Here is a 22,013-nt window from a genome sequence, read left to right as displayed (position 1 = left end):
ACACAATAGAAGAGGTTCACCTCACATGAAAGAGGTTCAGAGTCAGAGATCACATGTTACATGGGGACAGAGTAGAGTCAGAGATCACATGTTACATGGGGACAGAGTAGAGCCAGAGAGATCACATGTTACATGGGGACAGAGTAGAGTCAGAGAGATCACATGTTACATGGGGACAGAGTAGAGTCAGAGATCACATGTTACATGGGGACAGAGTAGAGTCAGAGATCACATGTTACATGGGGACAGAGTAGAGTCAGAGATCACATGTTACATGGGGACAGAGTAGAGTCAGAGAGATCACATGTTACATGGGGACAGAGTAGAGTCAGAGATCACATGTTACATGGGGACAGAGTAGAGTCAGAGATCACATGTTACATGGGGACAGAGTAGAGTCAGAGAGATCACATGTTACATGGGGACAGAGTAGAGTCAGAGATCACATGTTACATGGGGACAGAGTAGAGTCAGAGATCACATGTTACATGGGGACAGAGTAGAGTCAGAGAGATCACATGTTACATGGGGACAGAGTAGAGTCAGAGAGATCACATGTTACATGGGGACAGAGTAGAGTCAGAGATCACATGTTACATGGGGACAGAGTAGAGTCAGAGAGATCACATGTTACATGGGGACAGAGTAGAGTCAGAGATCACATGTTACATGGGGACAGAGTAGAGTCAGAGATCACATGTTACATGGGGACAGAGTAGAGTCAGAGATCACATGTTACATGGGGACAGAGTAGAGTCAGAGATCACATGTTACATGGGGACAGAGTAGAGTCAGAGATCACATGTTACATGGGGACAGAGTAGAGTCAGAGATCACATGTTACATGGGGACAGAGTAGAGTCAGAGATCACATGTTACATGGGGACAGAGTAGAGTCAGAGAGATCACATGTTACATGGGGACAGAGTAGAGTCAGAGATCACATGTTACATGGGGACAGAGTAGAGTCAGAGAGATCACATGTTACATGGGGACAGAGTAGAGTCAGAGATCACATGTTACATGGGGACAGAGTAGAGTCAGAGATCACATGTTACATGGGGACAGAGTAGAGTCAGAGAGATCACATGTTACATGGGGACAGAGTAGAGTCAGAGATCACATGTTACATGGGGACAGAGTAGAGTCAGAGATCACATGTTACATGGGGACAGAGTAGAGTCAGAGAGATCACATGTTACATGGGGACAGAGTAGAGTCAGAGAGATCACATGTTACATGGGGACAGAGTAGAGTCAGAGATCACATGTTACATGGGGACAGAGTAGAGTCAGAGATCACATGTTACATGGGGACAGAGTAGAGTCAGAGAGATCACATGTTACATGGGGACAGAGTAGAGTCAGAGATCACATGTTACATGGGGACAGAGTAGAGTCAGAGATCACATGTTACATGGGGACAGAGTAGAGTCAGAGAGATCACATGTTACATGGGGACAGAGTAGAGTCAGAGAGATCACATGTTACATGGGGACAGAGTAGAGTCAGAGAGATCACATGTTCCATGGGGACAGAGTAGAGTCAGAGAGATCACATGTTCCATGGGGACAGAGTAGAGTCAGATCACATGTTCCATGGGGACAGAGTAGAGTCAGATCACATGTTCCATGGGGACAGAGTAGAGTCAGATCACATGTTCCATGGGGACAGAGTAGAGTCAGATCACATGTTCCATGGGGACAGAGTAGAGTCAGATCACATGTTCCATGGGGACAGAGTAGAGTCAGATCACATGTTCCATGGGGACAGAGTAGAGTCAGATCACATGTTACATGGGGACAGAGTAGAGTCAGATCACATGTTCCATGGGGACAGAGTAGAGTCAGATCACATGTTCCATGGGGACAGAGTAGAGTCAGATCACATGTTCCATGGGGACAGAGTAGAGTCAGATCACATGTTCCATGGGGACAGAGTAGAGTCAGATCACATGTTCCATGGGGACAGAGTAGAGTCAGATCACATGTTCCATGGGGACAGAGTAGAGTCAGATCACATGTTCCATGGGGACAGAGTAGAGTCAGATCACATGTTCCATGGGGACAGAGTAGAGTCAGATCACATGTTCCATGGGGACAGAGTAGAGTCAGATCACATGTTCCATGGGGACAGAGTAGAGTCAGATCACATGTTCCATGGGGACAGAGTAGAGTCAGATCACATGTTCCATGGGGACAGAGTAGAGTCAGATCACATGTTCCATGGGGACAGAGTAGAGTCAGATCACATGTTCCATGGGACAGAGTAGTCAGTCAGATCACATGTTCCATGGACAGGACAGAGTAGAATCAGATCACATGTTCCATGGGGACAGAGTAGAGTCAGATCACATGTTCCATGGGGACAGAGTAGAGTCAGATCACATGTTCCATGGGGACAGAGTAGAGTCAGATCACATGTTCCATGGGGACAGAGTAGAGTCAGATCACATGTTCCATGGGGACAGAGTAGAGTCAGAGATCACATGTTCCATGGGGACAGAGTAGAGTCAGATCACATGTTCCATGGGGACAGAGTAGAGTCAGATCACATGTTCCATGGGGACAGAGTAGAGTCAGATCACATGTTCCATGGGGACAGAGTAGAGTCAGATCACATGTTCCATGGGGACAGAGTAGAGTCAGATCACATGTTCCATGGGGACAGAGCCTCTCCTGTAGAGTCGCTCCTCTCTCTAAAGTCTCCATAACTCTCTGGTTAAAGTCATCATGTCTGTAATCAGCCTCCATCATTCTGAGGGAATGTGTCTGTTTCACAACTTCTTCCTTGTGTTTCGATGCCAGTTCGGTCTGAGACAGGGTTAGCTTCATGCTGTTAGCTCATTAGCTTCATGCTGTTAGCGAGTTAGCTCCATGTTGTTAGCTAGTTAGCTTCATGATGTTAGCTAGTTAGCTCCATGCTGTTAGCTAGTTAGCTTCATGCTGTTAGCTAGTTAGCTTCATGCTGTTAGCGAGTTAGCTCCATGCTGTTAGCTAGTTAGCTTCATGATGTTAGCGAGTTAGCTCCATGCTGTTAGCTAGTTAGCTTCATGATGTTAGCGAGTTAGCTCCATGCTGTTAGCTAGTTAGCTTCATGCTGTTAGCTCGTTAGCTCCATGCTGTTCGCTAGATGCTGCGTTAACATTCGTGCTTTCCACTTGTCTGCAGCTCTTTAGGCCCCTCCCCCCGTTGTAGTCCAGAGAGTTTCAGTCCCAGGACTTTGGAACGACAGACAGGAGAAACTAAACAGCATTACTCACTGAGCTCCAGCTAACAGCTCCGTTAGCTACCTGCTCTCGTTGCTCCGTGGAGCTCTCTGGCTGAGGGAACGATACCGGTCTCTGATTGGCCGAATAGTCCAGTCACGTGAAATAATAAAACGATGTCATTGGCCAGAGCACAAATTTTTGTGCCCCAAGATTCACGTTTCATCCTCCAATGAGAAGCCGTCCTTGCCGAAACGACTGAAATGTTTGCTCGCTGCCGTACACACACGTTGGGCCGGTGTCCCTAAAATGGGGAGGGGCTTCTCTCCGTGATGATGAGTGACGATATATTATTTATGTCACATTTAACTTAAGTGGTTGTTGACAGGCTGACGGTCTCCCACACACATTTAGCACGTCAACACGGTATATTTACTCTTTAAATGATTTGGCATATCATGTTTTTTGACAGGATGTATTTTTTTCTTCTTCTTTTTTTCATCTCAAAATTTTAAGAGGGGCGGCGCCCTAGCGCCCCCTATGGACGCACCGCCACTGCTCATGACGTCTACCAGTGGACAAAAAAATATAACGGCCGTCTTTCCCGTGAAGGAGCCGCTACAACGTTAGCTTAGCATCACACCGGCTTTCAGATGACGTCATCTGGACTACTGACAGCAATGCTATCTGGGAGTCGTAGTCCATCACTGGTTCCCCTGAAGGACTGAAGTTCTCCTTTTTCTGTCCCGTCCGGTCAGGGGGGCGGAGCTCCGGGGACTCAGGGCAGGTACTCATACCCGCCTCCGTTGGCGCCCTCGTCCATCTGGTAGATGTTCTCCACCGCCGACTCTCCACTGTGGAGCTGCAGGCCGGAGGAGGAGGACCAGAACCGGACCAAGCCGGGGACCAGGGCGCTGAAAGACAGGAAGTCATGGGAATTACCCACAATTCATAGCGCGGTGACACCACGCTCCGGGTTACCAGTTGGAACTCCGGAGTCCACCAAACAGTTTCCTTTAACTGATAATCAAATGACACGAGTTATGACGACGTTCAGAACAGAAAGTACTTCAGGGTTTAAAGAGACAGTCACACTTCTAGCTCCAATGTGTGCTTTGAATTGTGGGGGTGAACTGTCCCTTTAAGGCTTAAAGGTCACGAGATCCTCCGGTTCACATTGGGACACTTCCGTCCCATCATCGTCTTCGTCTTCGTCTTCGTCAGCTCTGTGAATGTCAAACCTCAGAGTTTCTGTTTGTGGTTGAAGACCTTCAGTAGATCTGATCCCCGATCAGCTGTCAGCACGCCATGTGGTCGAACTGCCCACTCCCAGCCTATCAGAGAGCAGCTATTAAAGAAGAACTCACCTCCTGGCGAGTCGCCTCCTGCTGAGCGCTGCAGAGACATAAACACACCTTTAATGAGGAAGGAGGCATGGGCTCACCTCCATTTATTTTGAAACTCATATCTTTATCTATGCTTTATTTTTTAAACTTATATATTTAAATATGTGTTATTTTGAAACCCATATCTTTAACAATGTTTTATTAAGAAACTCAAATCTTTAACTACCTTTTATTTTGAAACTCATATCTTTAACTACCTTTTATTTTGAAACTCATATCTTTAAATACGTTTTATTTTGAAACTCATATCTTTAACAACCTTTTATTTTGAAACTCAAATCTTTAACTACCTTTTATTTTGAAACTCATATCTTTAACTACCTTTTATTTTGAAACTCATATCTTTAAATATGTTTTATTTTGAAACTCAAATCTTTAACTACCTTTTATTTTGAAACTCATATCTTTTATTATTATTGATCATAATCTCAACATTGTGTTCATATAAAGAGATCATTAATAAAATGTGAAGTATCAAGCACAGCCTCTTATTATTCAAACCAATCTACTTCCTGTTTCCACAGGAAGTCATGTGATGTGTTCATACGAGCTGTTTGAAACAGACGAGTCATGTGACCCGACGCTTACTGATGACGAGGACCACCACTGAGACCAGAGACGCCGACCCGACCAGAACCCAGACCAGAACCCAGACCAGAACCGGGCTCACACTGCTGCTGACCTGTGACACACACACACACACACACACACACACACACACACACACACACACACACACACACACACACACACACACACACACACACACACACACATCTAGTTCTAGTTTCTTCCTGGTTCATGAGACCAGCCTGACCTGGGAACCTTGCTCATGACGTGGCCCCTTGACCTTTGACCCTGTGAGACAGGGTTCTTCTCACCTCGGCCGTGATGATGCTGGAGGAGGAAGTGGCGAGGCGCTGGCTGGAGGTCACATGACCTGCAGGACAGGAAGTGAAAGCGGGCGTTAGAGAGCGTCAGCAGCTGGAGGGCTGGAGGGAACTTCCCTTCACTTCTGTTTGGCCATAAACAAACACATAGCTACTGCTAATGCTAATGGTTAGCATACACATAGCTACTGCTAATGCTAATGGTTAGCAGACACATAGCTACTGCTAATGCTAATGGTTAGCATACACATAGCTATTGCTAATGCTAATGGTTAGCAGACACATAGCTACTGCTAATGCTAATAGTTAGCATACACATAGCTACTGCTAATGCTAATGGTTAGCAGACACAAAGCTACTGCTAATGCTAATGGTTAGCAGACACATAGGTACTGCTAATGCTAATGGTTAGCAGACACAAAGCTACTGCTAATGCTAATGGTTAGCAGACACATAGCTACTGCTAATGCTAATGGTTAGCAGATATTATAGCCTTACATGTAAATTATTCACAATTGTTTATAAGAGTTCAGACTGTAATATATCACCATAACTGACATTTTACAGGACGAACCAAAACAACAGTCAGTAGCATGAGCATTATGTTGATCTCTCTGAGTTGTTAGCAGCTGTGTGTGTGGGAGCTCATCTCGTGTCGTACCTGTGGCATTAGAGGCCGTCTCCCAGGGCGACGACGTCCAGCTCGATGACGTCGTCTGTGGAGCTGAGGACAAAAGCAGCTGAGCCTGAACCTCTCACGCCAAGTCACATGACTCCACAAGAGAAGAGCTACACCACCTCCATTTGGTGGAGTCATTATGAACAGCTTCAACCAACCAATCAACCAACCAATCAACCGATCAACCAACCAATCAACCAATCAATCAACCGATCAACCAATCAACCAACCAATCAATTAACCAATCAACCAATCAATCAACCGATCAACCAACCAATCAACAAATCAATCAACCGATCAACCAACCAATCAATCAACCGATCAACCAACCAATCAACCAATTAACCAATCAATCAACCGATCAACCAATCAACCAACCAATCAATCAACCGATCAACCAATCAATCAACCGATCAACCAATCAATCAACCGATCAACCAATCAACCAACCAATCAACCAACCAATCAATCAACCGATCAACCAATCAATCCACCAATCAACCAATCAATCAACCAACCAATCGATCTTTGTATGTCTGACACATAGATAAACCTGTAAACATACACTATATATGATTATACCTATTCATGTATCTATAATATCTGTCTCATGTCTCCTGTCTCATGTTCTCCTGTCTCATGTCTCCTGACTCATGTTCTCCTGTCTCATGTTCTCCTGTCTCATGTTCTCATGTATCATGTTCTCATGTCTCATGTTCTCCTGTCTCATGTCTCATGTTCTCATGTCTCATGTTCTCATGTTCTCATGTCTCATATTCTCCTGTCTCATGTTCTCCTGTCTCATGTTCTCCTGTCTCATGTTCTCATGTTCTCATGTCTCATGTTCTCCTGTCTCCTGTCTCATATTCTCCTGTCTCATGTTCTCATGTATCATGTTCTCATGTCTCATGTTCTCCTGTCTCATGTTCTCATGTTCTCATGTCTCATATTCTCATGTCTCATGTTCTCCTGTCTCATGTTCTCCTGTCTCATGTCTCATGTTCTCATGTCTCATGTTCTCCTGTCTCATGTCTCATGTCTCATGTTCTCATGTCTCATATTCTCCTGTCTCATGTTCTCATGTCTCATGTCTCATGTTCTCATGTCTCATGTTATCATGTCTCATGTTCTCCTGTCTCATGTCTCATGTTCTCCTGTCTCCTGTCTCATGTTCTCATGTCTCATGTTATCATGTCTCATGTTCTCCTGTCTCTTGTCTCATGTTCTCATGTTCTCCTGTCTCCTGTTGTCATGTCTCATGTTCTCGTGTCTCATGTCTCATGTCTCATGTCTCCTGTTCTCCTGTTCTCCTGTCTCATGTTCTCCTGTCTCATGTCTCATGTTTTCCTGTCTCATGTCTCATGTTCTCCTGTCTCATGTTCTCATGTCTCATGTTCGCCTGTCTCATGTTCTCATGGTTCATGTTCTCATGTTCTCCTGTCTCATGTTCTCCTGTCTCATGTCTCATGTTCTCATGTTCTCATGTATCATGTTCTCATGTTCTCCTGTCTCATGTTCTCATGTCCTCCTGTCTCATGTTCTCATGTCTCATGTCTCATGTTCTCCTGTCTCATGTTATCATGTCTCATGTTCTCATGTCTCATGTTCTCCTGTCTCATGTTCTCCTCTCTCATGTTCTCATGTCCTCATGTCTCATGTTCTCATGTCTCATGTTCTCCTGTATCATGTCTCATGTTCTCATGTATCATGTTCTCATGTTCTCATGTTCTCCTGTCTCATGTCTCATGTTATCATGTTCTCCTGTATCATGTCTCATGTTCTCCTGTCTCATGTTATCATGTCTCATATTCTCCTGTCTCATGTTCTCATGTATCATGCTCTCCTGTCTCATGTCTCATGCTCTCCTGTCTCATCTTCTCATGTCTCATGTTATCATGTCTCATGTTCTCCTGTCTCATGTTCTCCTGTCTCATGTTCTCATGTCTCATGTTCTCCTGTCTCATGTTCTCATGTCTCATGTTCTCCTGTCTCATGTTCTCGTGTCTCATGTTCTCCTGTCTCATGTTCTCTCATGTTCTCCTGTCTCATGTTCTCATGTCTCATGTTCTCCTGTCTCATGTTCTCGTGTCTCATGTTCTCCTGTTCTCGTGTCTCATGTTCTCATGTCTCATGTTCTCATGTCTGTCTCATGTTCTCCTGTCTCATGTCTCATGTTCTCCTGTCTCATGTCTCATGTTCTCCTGTCTCATGTTCTCCTGTCTCATGTCTCATGTTCTCCTCTCTCATGTTCTCATGTCTCATGTTCTCATGTCTCATGTTCTCCTGTCTCATGTCTCATGTTCTCCTGTCTCATGTTCTCCTGTCTCATGTTCTCCTGTCTCATGTCTCATGTTCTCCTGTCTCATGTTCTCATGTTCTCCTGTCTCCTGTCTCATGTCTCATGTTCTCATGTTCTCCTGTCTCATGTCTCATGTTCTCCTGTCTCATGTCTCATGTTCTCCTGTCTCATGTTCTCATGTCTCATGTTCTCCTCTCTCATGTTCTCATGTCTCATGTTCTCATGTCTCATGTTCTCCTGTCTCATGTCTCATGTACTCATGTCTCATGTTCTCCTGTCTCATGTTCTCATGTCTCATGTTCTCCTGTCTCCTGTCTCATGTTCTCATGTCTCATGTTCTCCTGTCTCATGTTCTCATGTCTCATGTTCTCCTGTCTCATGTTCTCGTGTCTCATGTTCTCCTGTTCTCGTGTCTCATGTTCTCATGTCTCATGTTCTCATGTCTCCTGTTCTCCTGTATCCTGTCTCCTGTCTCATGTTCTCATGTTCTCCTGTCTCCTGTCTCATGTCTCATGTTCTCATGTTCTCCTGTCTCATGTCTCATGTTCTCCTGTCTCATGTCTCATGTTCTCCTGTCTCATGTTCTCCTGTCTCATGTCTCATGTTCTCCTCTCTCATGTTCTCATGTCTCATGTTCTCATGTCTCATGTTCTCCTGTCTCATGTCTCATGTTCTCCTGTCTCATGTTCTCCTGTCTCATGTTCTCATGTCTCATGTCTCATGTTCTCCTGTCTCATGTACTCATGTCTCATGTTCTCCTGTCTCCTGTCTCATGTCTCATGTTCTCCTGTCTCATGTCTCATGTTCTCCTGTCTCATGTTCTCCTGTCTCATGTCTCATGTTCTCCTCTCTCATGTTCTCATGTCTCATGTTCTCATGTCTCATGTTCTCCTGTCTCATGTCTCATGTACTCATGTCTCATGTTCTCCTGTCTCATGTACTCATGTCTCATGTTCTCCTGTCTCCTGTCATGTTCTCATGTCTCATGTTCTAATGTCTCATGTCTCATGTTCTCCTCTCTCATGTTCTCCTGTCTCCTGTCTCATGTTCTCATGTCTCATGTCTCATGTTCTCATGTCTCATGTTCTCCTGTCTCATGTTCTCATGTTCTCCTGTCTCATGTTCTCATGTTATCATGTCTCATGTTCTCATGTTATCATGTTCTCCTGTATCATGTCTCATGTTCTCATGTCCTCCTCTCTCATGTTCTCCTGTCTCATGTTCTCATGTATCATGTTCTCATGTGTCATGTCTCATGTTCTCATGTTCTCATGTCTCATGCTCTCCTGTCTCATGTCTCATGTTCTCATGTCTCATGTTCTCCTGTCTCATGTTCTCATGTCTCCTGTCTCATGTTCTCATGTCTCATGTTATCATGTCTCATGTTCTCCTGTCTCATATTCTCCTGTCTCATGTTCTCCTGTCTCATGTTCTCCTGTCTCATGTTCTCATGTCTCATGTTCTCATGTCTCCTGTTCTCATGTCTCATGTTCTCCTGTCTCATGTTCTCATGTCTCCTGTCTCATGTTCTCATGTCTCATGTTATCATGTCTCATATTCTCCTGTCTCATGTTCTCCTGTCTCATGTTCTCATGTCTCATGTTCTCATGTCTCCTGTTCTCCTGTCTCATGTCTGATGTTATCATGTCTCATGTTCTCATGTCTCATGTTCTCATGTCTCATGTTCTCATGTTCTCCTGTCTCATGTCTCATGTTCTCATGTCTCCTGTTCTCCTGTCTCATGTTCTCATGTCTCATGTTATCATGTCTCATGTTCTCCTGTCTCCTGTCTCATGTTCTCATGTCTCATGTTGTCCTGTCTCATGTTCTCATGTGTCATGTTCTCCTGTCTCATGTTCTCATGTTCTCATGTCTCATGTTCTCCTGTCTCCTGTCTCATGTTCTCATGTCTCCTGTCTCATGTCTCATGTTCTCCTGTCTCATGTCTCATGTTCTCCTGTCTCCTGTCTCATGTTCTCCTGTCTCATGTTATCCTGTCTCATGTTCTCCTGTCTCATGTTATCCTGTCTCATGTCTCATGTTCTCCTGTCTCATGTTCTCATGTCTCATGTTCTCCTGTCTCCTGTCTCATGTTCTCATGTTCTCCTGTCTCATGTTCTCCTGTCTCATGTTCTCATGTTCTCATGTCTCATGTTCCCCTGTCTCATGTTCTCATGTCTCATGTTCTCCTGTCTCATGTTCTCATGTATCATGTTCTCATGTGTCATGTCTCATGTTCTCATGTTCTCATGTCTCATGCTCTCCTGTCTCATGTCTCGTGTTCTCATGTCTCATGTTCTCCTGTCTCATGTTCTCATGTCTCATGTTCTCCTGTCTCATGTCTCATGTTATCATGTCTCATGTTCTCCTGTCTCATGTTCTCCTGTCTCATGTTCTCATGTCTCATTATCTCCTGTCTCCTGTCTCATGTTCTCATGTCTCATGTTCTCCTGTCTCATGTTCTCGTGTCTCATGTTCTCATGTCTCATGTTCTCCTGTCTCATGTCTCATGTTCTCATGTCTCCTGTCTCATGTTCTCCTGTCTCATGTTCTCCTGTCTCATGTCTCATGTACTCATGTCTCATGTTCTCCTGTCTCCTGTCTCATGTTCTAATGTCTCATGTCTCATGTTCTCCTGTCTCATGTTCTTATGTCTCATGTTCTCATGTCTCATGTTCTCCTGTCTCCTGTCTCATGTCTCATGTTCTCCTGTCTCATGTTCTCCTGTCTCCTCTCTCATGTCTCATGTTCTCATGTTCTCCTGTATCATGTCTCATGTTATCATGTTCTCCTGTATCATGTCTCATGTTCTCATGTCCTCCTGTCTCATGTTCTCATGTATCATGTTCTCATGTCTCATGTTCTCATGTCTCATGTTCTCCTGTCTCATGTTCTCATGTCTCCTGTCTCATGTTCTCATGTCTCATGTTATCATGTCTCATGTTCTCCTGTCTCATATTCTCCTGTCTCATGTTCTCCTGTCTCATGTTCTCATGTCTCATGTTCTCATGTCTCATGTTCTCATGTCTCCTGTCTCATGTTCTCATGTCTCATGTTATCATGTCTCATGTTCTCCTGTCTCATATTCTCCTGTCTCATGTTCTCCTGTCTCATGTTCTCATGTCTCCTGTTCTCCTGTCTCATGTCTGATGTTATCATGTCTCATGTTCTCATGTCTCATGTTCTCATGTCTCATGTTCTCCTGTCTCATGTCTCATGTTCTCATGTCTCCTGTTCTCCTGTCTCATGTTCTCATGTCTCATGTTATCATGTCTCATGTTCTCCTGTCTCCTGTCTCATGTTCTCATGTCTCATGTTGTCCTGTCTCATGTTCTCATGTGTCATGTTCTCCTGTCTCATGTTCTCATGTTCTCATGTCTCATGTTCTCCTGTCTCCTGTCTCATGTTCTCATGTCTCCTGTCTCATGTCTCATGTTCTCCTGTCTCATGTCTCATGTTCTCCTGTCTCCTGTCTCATGTTCTCCTGTCTCATGTTATCCTGTCTCATGTTCTCCTGTCTCATGTTATCCTGTCTCATGTCTCATGTTCTCCTGTCTCATGTTCTCATGTCTCATGTTCTCCTGTCTCCTGTCTCATGTTCTCCTGTCTCATGTCTCATGTTCTCATGTTCTCCTGTCTCATGTTCTCCTGTCTCATGTTCTCATGTTCTCATGTCTCATGTTCCCCTGTCTCATGTTCTCATGTCTCATGTTCTCCTGTCTCATGTCTCATGTCTCATGTTCTCATGTCTCATGTTCTCCTGTCTCATGTTCTCCTGTCTCATGTTATCCTGTCTCATGTCTCATGTTCTCCTTTCTCATGTTATCCTGTCTCATGTCTCATGTTCTCCTGTCTCATGTTCTCATGTCTCATGTTCTCCTGTCTCCTGTCTCATGTTCTCCTGTCTCATGTCTCATGTTCTCATGTTCTCCTGTCTCATGTTCTCCTGTCTCATGTTCTCATGTTCTCATGTCTCCTGTCTCCTGTCTCATGTTCTCATGTCTCATGTCTCATGTCCCCCTGTCTCATGTTCTCATGTCTCATGTTCTCATGTTCTCATGTCTCCTGTCTCCTGTCTCATGTTCTCATGTCTCATGTCTCATGTTCCCCTGTCTCATGTTCTCATGTCTCCTGTCTCATGTCTCATGTTCTCCTGTCTCCTGTCTCATGTTCTCCTGTCTCATGTTATCCTGTCTCATGTCTCATGTTCTCCTGTCTCATGTTATCCTGTCTCATGTCTCATGTTCTCCTGTCTCATGTTCTCATGTCTCATGTTCTCCTGTCTCCTGTCTCATGTTCTCCTGTCTCATGTCTCATGTTCTCATGTTCTCCTGTCTCATGTTCTCCTATCTCATGTTCTCATGTTCTCATGTCTCCTGTCTCATGTTCTCATGTCTCATGTCTCATGTTCCCCTGTCTCATGTTCTCATGTCTCATGTTCTCCTTTCTCATGCTCTCCTGTCTCATGTCTCATGTTCTCCTGTCTCATGTTCTCCTGTCTCATGTCTCATGTTCTCCTGTCTCATGTCTTATGTCTCATGTTCTCCTGTCTCCTGTCTCATGTTCTCATGTCTCATGTTCTCCTGTCTCATGTTCTCCTGCCTCATGTTCTCCTGCCTCATGTTCTCACCATCCTCCACCCTCAGGTCAAGGTGGTTCTTGTGGTCGTTGAACCAGCCCGGTACCTCCACCCTGCAGCCGTAGCGGCCCTCGTCGGCCCCCGTCAGGTTGCTGATGGTGAGGGACACGTCTCCGGCCCCCAGGGCCCCCAGGAGCCGGTACCTGCCGGAGGCTGGGCTCCCGTCCTTCACGCGCTGCCCGTCGGTGGACAGCAGCTGGCCACCGCAGCCCGAGGCGGGCAGCGCCCCTCGCCCCCAGCAGATGGACAGCGCCCCCTGGAGGCCAATGTCGTATTTACAGGACAGAGTGACTTCTCCGCCTGCTCGACCCACCACCGTGCTGCCTTCACTGGCTGTGGGACACGGGCAAACTGTCTGATCAGATCTCTTCTTCATCCAGTTTGATTGATTATAATCCTTCAGGTGTTTGTGAAAGTAGAAGTTCCCAAAAGAGACGGAAATAAGAATAAAACCCACAACGTTGACTTCTTTAGAGGCGGTGATGAATGATGTAATACGTTGATCTGACATATAAACCGAAGTACAAGAACAGCAAGAAACATGACAATACGAGTAAAAGAAGAAGAAACATTGTTGTTGTCCTAGCAACAGAACGGGGATAAAGTGATTCTACGTCACCTGTGAGGAGAGCGAGGAGCAGAACGACCTTCATCATGAACTGACGGTGTCATCACAAAGTCACACGGCGAGAAACCACTTCCCCCAGAGAGAGGCAGAGAAACCAGACACGAGTTACGTTCTTCAACAGTAACAGTAACAGTCTGACTGACCATGACATGTTAAATATGTTTAAAAAAACATAATGTAACAAAACATAATGTAACAAAACATAACATAACAAAATATAACGTAACAAAATATAACATAACAAAATATAACGCAACAAAACATAACGTAACAAAACATAACGTGACAAAATATAACGTAACAAAACATAACGTAACAAAACATAACGTGACAAAATATAACGTGACAAATTATAACGTAACAAAACATAGCGTAACAAAACATAACGTAACAAAACATAACGTAACAAAATATAATGTAACAAAACATAACGTAACAAAATATAACGTAACAAAATATAACGTAACAAAACATAACGTAACAAAATATAATGTAACAAAACATAACGTAACAAAACATAACGTAACAAAATATAATGTAACAAAACATAACGTGACAAAATATAACGTAACAAAACATAACGTGACAAAATATAACGTAACAAAACATAACGTAACAAAACATAACATAACAAAATATAACGTAAATATGACATAAAGATCTGAACATTGACACATTGTTTCCTCTGGACCGACGTCAGTGAGGACGACTTTGATCTGAAGACGTTTTAAACCGTTTGCCCTTCATAGTTAGTGGGAGTGAACTCGTGTCCTCGTGAGCGTGTGAGGTCAGCAAGGGTCACCAGATGGATGACTTCTGGTCTAGAAGGTAAACATGTGGTCAGCATGACTTCCTGTTGGACGCGTTGTCAGCTTCCTGTTATCTGGTCTAGGGACTCTCGCGGAGCCAATCCAGGCCAACAGTTTTGATCATTTGAAAATAACATTAAAACCTGAAAATTCAAATTTTGGTCCTGAACTTTAAAAATTTCAACAATGTATTTGAAATGAGGATGAAACGATTTTTAGGGTTAAATATGAATTGTATTCAGTAGTGTTTCTGTTAATTCTTCATGAGCAGATTTTATATTTTAAACTTTCAAATCATATTTTTTCAGGTTCAAATTTTGTTTTCACTTTCAGACTTTTGGCCTGGATGTGACATGTGGGGCGTGGTCTCAACTACAGGGGCGTGGCATCATGAGTGACAGCCTAAAGAAGAAGGCTGAGGACCTCACCTCGGTGGGTTTGGCTCCAGACACTCTGCCTGCCCCTGAAGGAGGTCGCACAGCTTCACAGGGAGCATGTCCTCCTGCAGCGTGAGGCTGAGGCAACGGGAACCGCTCAGACACTCAATGACAACACTTCCGTCAAATTATTCAACTCAGAACATATCTTAACTAGAATGGGCACTCGGTAGAGCGCATACCTTCGCATATCACAAGATTGGGCATTGAATTATGAACATTTTGGCTTTAGTTGCATGCCAATTGGATACAAATGTATCGTGCTATGGTAAAAAAAGAGTTTGACCTTTCCATGACCTTGACCTTTGACCCGATTGATCCCAAAATCTAATCAAATGGTCCCCGGATAATAACCAATCATCCCACCAAATTTCATGCGATTCAAGAACATTTTGACCTGTTCATGACCTTTGAACTTGACCTTTGACCCGATCGATCCCAAAATCTAGTCAACTGGTCCCCGGATAATAAACAATCATCCCACCAAATTTCATGTGATTCGGTTCAATACTTTTTGAGTTCTGCGAAAGATTTTGACTTGTTCATGACCTTTGACCTTTGACCCGATCGATCCCAAAATCTAATCAACTGGTCCCCGGATAATAAACAATCATCCCACCAAATTTCATGCGATTCGGTTCAATACTTTTTGAGTTCTGCGAAAGATTTTGACCTGTTCATGACCTTTGACCTTTGACCTTTGACCCGATCGATCCCAAAATCTAATCAACTGGTCCCCGGATAATAAACAATCATCCCACCAAATTTCATGCGATTCGGTTCAATACTTTTTGAGATTTGCGAATAACACGCATACAAATAAATAAATAAATAAATAAATAAATACACGGAGATCAAAACATAACCTTCCGGCATTTTCAATGTGAAGGTAAAAAGAGATAGTAAATTAAATATGCGTAAGGTGGCCAACTAAGCCCCTTCAGTGTCGTGTTTGATTATGCAGCGCCCCCTGCAGGCTGCCGGCTGCATGACGGGTTCCTTCTAAAACACTAACTAACCGACTCATTACAGGCTGCAGTACCACCTGTGGCCACAGAGTGTACGTCTACGAGATAGTGGCGCTGTTTCCAGGACACCCCTCTTCTTCTGCTGGAAAACCCCCCTCTTCAAGACACAAGTCTCATATATATAAATATATATATATATATATATATATAAATATGTATATTCATATATACATATAAGTATATACATATATATATATACTTATATATATACTTATATATATATTATATATATATAAATGAATATAAATATTCTCTTGTCAGACACACTTTGAAGCTCAGATTGCTGAGAGCACTTTTAACTTTTTACAGCCTTTTTCATCCACTTCACATCAAAGCTGATCCAGGACCTGTTGAAGCACCAGGCTAAATAATGCAGAGTGACCCAGACACGAGAGAGGTGACCCTTTATTAACCCTGTGTTAACCCTTTATTAACCCTTTAATAACCCTGTATTACATCTACGATAACAATAATCTACCATCTACCAGATGACATGTTACACATGTAACATCTACCAGATAACATCTGTCTCTGAAGATCAAAGGTCAAAGGTCGTGGCCTCACGGCTCACTGACTGAATGTATTCTTCTGTTTTTGAGGTGAGACGGGTCAGAGAGAAAGAAATGAGCCGAACGTCTCCATCAATACAAATGTTGAACACACACCACATGGAAAACACGTTCTGTACATATATATATATATTTATATATATATATATATATTAGGGCTGTCAATCGATTAAAAAAAATTAACTAATTAATCGCACAGTTTGAAATTGCGATTAATCGCAATTAAAAGTTAAAAGTTCATTCTTTTTAAAGACAAAACTTCACACAGAGCTGTGTTTTCAAAGAGGCTCCTACATATACAGTGCCAGCGAGGTATTTAATATCGTGGATGATAAATTGTTTCTTCAGTGAAACATCAGATTAGTAAAAAAATATATATATATTGAGACCCCATTGGTCCTGTCATCTTTAACATTGAACAGCAGAACCAGTGGCCTTGGAAACTGACTGACATTCACATATGTCACGTTCACCCTCTGGAGGCTGGGGGCATTTTATACATTTTACAAAACAAAACAAAATTCACCGTTTAACCCTTGTGTTGCCTTCGGGTCATTTTGACCCGAATCAATATTACACCCTCCTGCCGCCTTCGGGTTAATTTGACCCCATTCAATGTTTAATGTCGGTGTTCTTTCGGTAGTCAACAAACAAACATAAAGTGCCTCACACTTAAACTTGGAAAACAATATTAATTCTAATAATTTTCTGGAGGTTTTAATTGCTGGCGTCAAATTGAACCCAAAGGGTAAAATATGTTAGTAAATATAAAGGTAACAGGAGGGTGAAACATTGAATCGGGTCAAAATGACCCGAAGGCAACACAAGGGTTAAAAGTGTTTCCCTTCTTTTTAAAGACAAAACTTCACACAGAGCTGTGTTTTCAAAGAGGCTCCTACATATACAGTGCCAGCGAGGTATTTAATATCGTGGATGATAAATAGTTTCTTCAGTGAAACATCAGATTAGTAAAAAAGAAGAAGTATATTGAGACCCCATTGGTCCTGTCATCTTTACCACTGAACAGCAGCAGAACCAGTGGCCTTGGTGACTGACTGACATTCACATATGTCACATTAACCCTCTGGAGGCTGGGGGCATTTTATACATTTTACAAAATAAATTAAATTCACCGTTTAAAGTCTTTTGCATGTGACACACCCCCACGTGTTATACATCAAACATTCCAGAACAATCTCAGCTCTGAAATGAGGCTCATTGTCCTCGCGCCGTGTTCTCTGCTCTCTGACTGACAGGCTGCTAAATGAGCCTAACCTGTGAGGTGGGAGGTCCTTTGTGATTTACTGAGTGTTCATTGGTTTCTTTTCCCCCGAAATGTTGACAGATAAACGGATTGACCAATCACGGTGAAGGTTTCGTGTGACGAGTTCTTTCCGCGCCGCGTGTCCCGACACGTCGCCCTCCGTTCCTCTGAGTATCAGAGGGGGAGACGGGAGGAAGGAGGAGCAGGAGGAAACCCGACTGATTCATCCACGAGTTTAACTGATTTCTGCTCCTTATTTTCGCGGAGAAATGATTGTTTTAAAAACGGAAACAGTGTCAAACCGTACTGCTGCGGTAAAAAAAAAAAAAAAAAACTTGCGTTAATTGCGTTAAAATATTTTTGTGCGTTAACGCGGCCAAATTAATCGCATAGATTAACGCGTTAACGCTGACAGCCCTAATATATATATATACTCTATATATGAGAGGAATAATTGACGCTGCCATAAAGTTCTGAAATGTCTCAGCAGTGAATTAAAATAGTCATAAACAAAGTTTGTGTGTCTATAATGTGTGTGTATGTGTGTGTGTGTCTCTGCCTGTTCGAGGTCTTTTTGAAGAAGAAAGAACATTTAAACTGTGATTCATCGTCTACTTCAGACTCCAGCTGTCTGAGCGGCTGCTGGTCGCCTCCAGAACTCATCTCCAGCAGGAGCGGAGGAGGAGGAGGAGGAGGGAGAGAGGGGGAGGGAGGAGGAGGGAGGAGGAGGGAGAGAGGGGGAGGGAGGGGGAGGGAGGAGGAGGGAGGAGGGGGAAGAGGAGGACGAAGAGGAGCATGCAGGAGGAAGAAGAAGTATAGCAGGAGGAGGAAGAAGAAGAGGAGGAGGATGGAGGATGATGAGGAGGAGGGGGAAGAGGAGAACGAAGAGGAGCATGCAGGAGGAAGAAGAGCAGGAAGGGGAAGAGGAAGAAGAAGAGGAGGAGGGAAGTAACTCAGAGTCCTCTGAGAGCTGCTGCAGGTTTTAAAGAGCGGAGGATAAAAAATACACTAAAAGGTTTAATGTGGTGACGCTCAGACCTCCAGGAGGAACGTCTACTCAATAAACCACAGAAGAAGAAGCTGAGCAACAATAAAACATCTACAACTCCAATGAAATATACTGTTTGTGTATATACATATATACATATATATATATATATATATATATATATGTATATACCAGTTAAAGGTAATACATCACATGTATTTATGTATTTAAAGGGCAGCAGTACATCATGAGGGTCAGTAATCAGTGATGTCATCATGTGAAAATGTGTGAAACAAACCAACAAAGAAGAGTGAGTGTTCAGGTGGTTCCAGACCAGGATCAGGTGTGGTCCATCAGCTGATCCACATCCTGGAGGACAGGAGGAGACCGGCAGGACACGGACCCCTATTGGGGAGGGATAATATATATATACACATATATATATAGATATATATTTATTTATTTTTATTTTTATATTTATATATATAGTTATATATACATATTGTGGTCGATAAAATGTTTCATAAATATAGATATGTATATGTATATATTTATATATATATATACATTTTTTGCATATATAATAATAATAATAATAATACATAATATATACATATATATATATGTATAAATTTATACATATATATACATGTATACATATATATATTAGGGCTGTGAAACGATGAAAAATTTTATTCAGGTTAATCACAGGTTTCTGTGGATTAATCATGATTAATCACATATATACATTTACAGGGCTCTCAAGACAGGCAAGAGCTCCGAGAAGAGTTGTGCGCTCAGACACTTGAGAGCCCTGCATTTATACACAGGGGAGCATATAACTTGCTCACCAGTGAGCGCGCCAGCATCGGAGCTCTGCCGCGACTTTTTTTCGTCCCGATGTGCGCGCACACGCCGGCATCCGAGCTCTGCGGCGCGCGAGACGGAGATCGGAGTCGTGTTAACGCGACACTAGAGACAGAATGACACGCTGCTGGAGAGACGACCAACAACAGACGGATTGAAGCTCATTCTGCGCATGCGTTAAATGCGTTAAAAAAAAAAAACTAGTTCAACCTGTAATTTAATTAACTGAGTTAACGCGTTATTTTTCACAGCACTAATATATATACGTATATATATATACGTATATATATATATGTATATATTTATACATATATATACATGTACACTACCGTTCAAAAGTTTGGGATCACTTAGAAATGACTTTATTTTTCAAAGTAAAGCACTGTTTTTTCAATAAAGATAACATTAATCATAAATACACTCTCTACATTGTTAATGTGGTAAATGACTCTTCTAGGTGAAACGTCTGGTTTCTAATGACATGTCTCCAGAGGTGTATAGAGGCCCATTTCATCATCACTCCAGTGTTCTGATGGTACATTGTGTTATCGCCTTAGAAGACTAATGTCTGATTAGAAAACCCTTGTGCCATTATGTTAGCACAGCTGAAAACAGTTATGCTGGTGATATAAGCTATACAACTGGCCTTCCTTTGAGCTTGAAGTTTGAAGAACAAAATTAATACTTCAAATATTAATCATTATTTCTAACCTTGTCAATGTCTTGACTATATTTTATATTCATTTGATAAATAAAAGTGTGATTTTTCATGGAAGACACGAAATTGTCTGGGTGATCCCAAACTTTTGAACGGTAGTGTATATATATGTATAATGTTCTATTGTTTATTTGGTAAATATGAGCAACATTTCTGTACTGAGTGAGTTTTAACATCCATAAAAAGAGAAATGACTGAAGTTCACATAAAGAGGCCGTTTGGTGTAATAACTGAAGGTCGTGACCTCTGGAATGTGCGGCTGGATCTTAACGGGACGTGCTGCCGTTTTTAGCCCGTGAGTTCCTGGTCGGGGTCGCGGCGAGCAGCGGAGACGGCTGTGACATTTTAACGTTCATTCCTGGACTTCTCTCTGTTTTTAAACCCAGAAGCTCCTAAGAACAGATAAATCACTCCGCGGAGGACGGGGCTCCTTCTAGGGAAGCTGGTAGTGCTTCGAGGTCAAAGGTCACGCACCACAGCCCAGGAGGTTGAAACACCTGAAGATCTACATCTATACATACATGTGTCTGGTTAGCTTAGCTTAACAGCTGGTAGGAACAGCTTAGCTTAGCATAGAGGCTGGTAGGAACCGTTTAGCTTAGCATAGAGGCTGGTAGGAACCATTTAGCTTAGCATAGAGGCTGGTAGGAACTGTTTAGCTTAGCATAGAGGCTGGTAGGAACCGTTTAGCTTAGCATAGAGGCTGGTAGGAACCATTTAGCTTAGCATAGGGGCTGGTAGGAACCATGTAGCTTAGCATAGAGGCTGGTAGGAACCGTTTAGCTTAGCATAGAGGCTGGTAGGAACCATTTAGCTGAGCATAGAGGCTGGTAGGAACCGTTTAGCTTAGCATAGAGGCTGGTAGGAACCGTTTAGCTTAGCATAGAGGCTGGTAGGAACCGTTTAGCTTAGCATAGAGGCTGGTAGGAACCATTTAGCATAGGCTGGTAGGAACCATTTAGCTTAGCATAGAGGCTGGTAGGAACCGTTTAGCTTAGCATAGAGGCTGGTAGGAACCGTTTAGCTTAGCATAGAGGCTGGTAGGAACCATTTAGCTTAGCATAGAGGCTGGTAGGAACCGTTTAGCTTAGCATAGAGGCTGGTAGGAACCGTTTAGCTTAGCATAGAGGCTGGTAGGAACCGTTTAGCTTAGCATAGAGGCTGGTAGGAACCATTTAGCTTAGCATAGGGGCTGGTAGGAACCATTTAGCTTAGCATAGAGGCTGGTAGGAATCGTTTAGCTTAGCATAGAGGCTGGTAGGAACCGTTTAGCTTAGCATAGAGGCTGGTAGGAACCATTTAGCTTAGCATAGAGGCTGGTAGGAACCGTTTAGCTTAGCATAGAGGCTGGTAGGAACCGTTTAGCTTAGCATAGAGGCTGGTAGGAACCATTTAGCTTAGCATAGAGGCTGGTAGGAACCATTTAGCTTAGCATAGAGGCTGGTAGGAACTGTTTAGCTTAGTATAGAGGCTGGTAGGAACCATTTAGCTGAGCATAGAGGCTGGTAGGAACCGTTTAGCTTAGCATAGAGGCTGGTAGGAACCATTTAGCTTAGCATAGAGGCTGGTAGGAACCATTTAGCTG

General features: G+C 43.1%; 2 protein-coding genes across 3 annotated transcripts in view; both read right to left on the bottom strand.

The window, feature by feature from the left end:
- Positions 1-3,912, bottom strand: part of LOC130210130 (cornifelin homolog B-like) — an 8,500-nt gene extending 4,588 nt beyond the window's left edge. The window contains exon 1 of the mRNA XM_056440116.1: positions 3,880-3,912. Within this exon, the coding sequence (XP_056296091.1) occupies positions 3,880-3,912 (33 nt within the window). The remainder of the gene's footprint in view (positions 1-3,879) is intronic.
- LOC130189896 (T-cell immunoglobulin and mucin domain-containing protein 4-like) lies at positions 2,317-13,901 on the bottom strand. 2 transcript variants are annotated; one of them, XM_056408900.1, is made up of 7 exons: positions 13,740-13,901; positions 13,112-13,453; positions 6,165-6,227; positions 5,495-5,553; positions 5,202-5,295; positions 4,575-4,602; positions 2,317-4,121 (listed from the first exon to the last, which is right to left on the bottom strand). In XM_056408900.1, exons 1-7 carry the CDS (start codon positions 13,774-13,776, stop codon positions 3,986-3,988), a joined length of 759 nt encoding a protein of 252 aa, XP_056264875.1. In that variant the 5' UTR covers positions 13,777-13,901; the 3' UTR covers positions 2,317-3,985. The 2 variants fall into 2 exon arrangements, with proteins under 2 accessions (XP_056264875.1, XP_056264869.1); XM_056408894.1 differs by lacking the exon at positions 13,740-13,901 and having other exon boundaries at positions 13,112-13,642.
- Positions 13,902-22,013: the final 8,112 nt, after the last annotated feature.

Source organism: Pseudoliparis swirei, chromosome 3 (genome assembly GCF_029220125.1).
Source record: "Pseudoliparis swirei isolate HS2019 ecotype Mariana Trench chromosome 3, NWPU_hadal_v1, whole genome shotgun sequence".
Classification (NCBI taxonomy): domain Eukaryota; kingdom Metazoa; phylum Chordata; class Actinopteri; order Perciformes; family Liparidae; genus Pseudoliparis; species Pseudoliparis swirei.
Note: the sequence above shows the minus strand (reverse complement) of the source record. Positions and strands in the feature narration are given on the sequence as shown.

What these genes read in the sequence shown, in the direction of transcription:
- LOC130189896 (XM_056408894.1), bottom strand. Translation starts at nt 13,631, where the DNA reads ATGTCAGATCAACGTATTACATCATTCATCACCGCCTCTAAAGAAGTC. An exon ending in TGACCTGAGGGTGGAGGATG is followed by an intron (nt 6,228 to 13,111) that starts GTGAGAACATGA and finishes TTTTGTCCTCAG; the next exon opens with CTCCACAGACGACGTCATCG. An exon ending in CCAGCATCATCACGGCCGAG is followed by an intron (nt 5,296 to 5,494) that starts GTGAGAAGAACC and finishes TGTGTGTCACAG; the next exon opens with GTCAGCAGCAGTGTGAGCCC.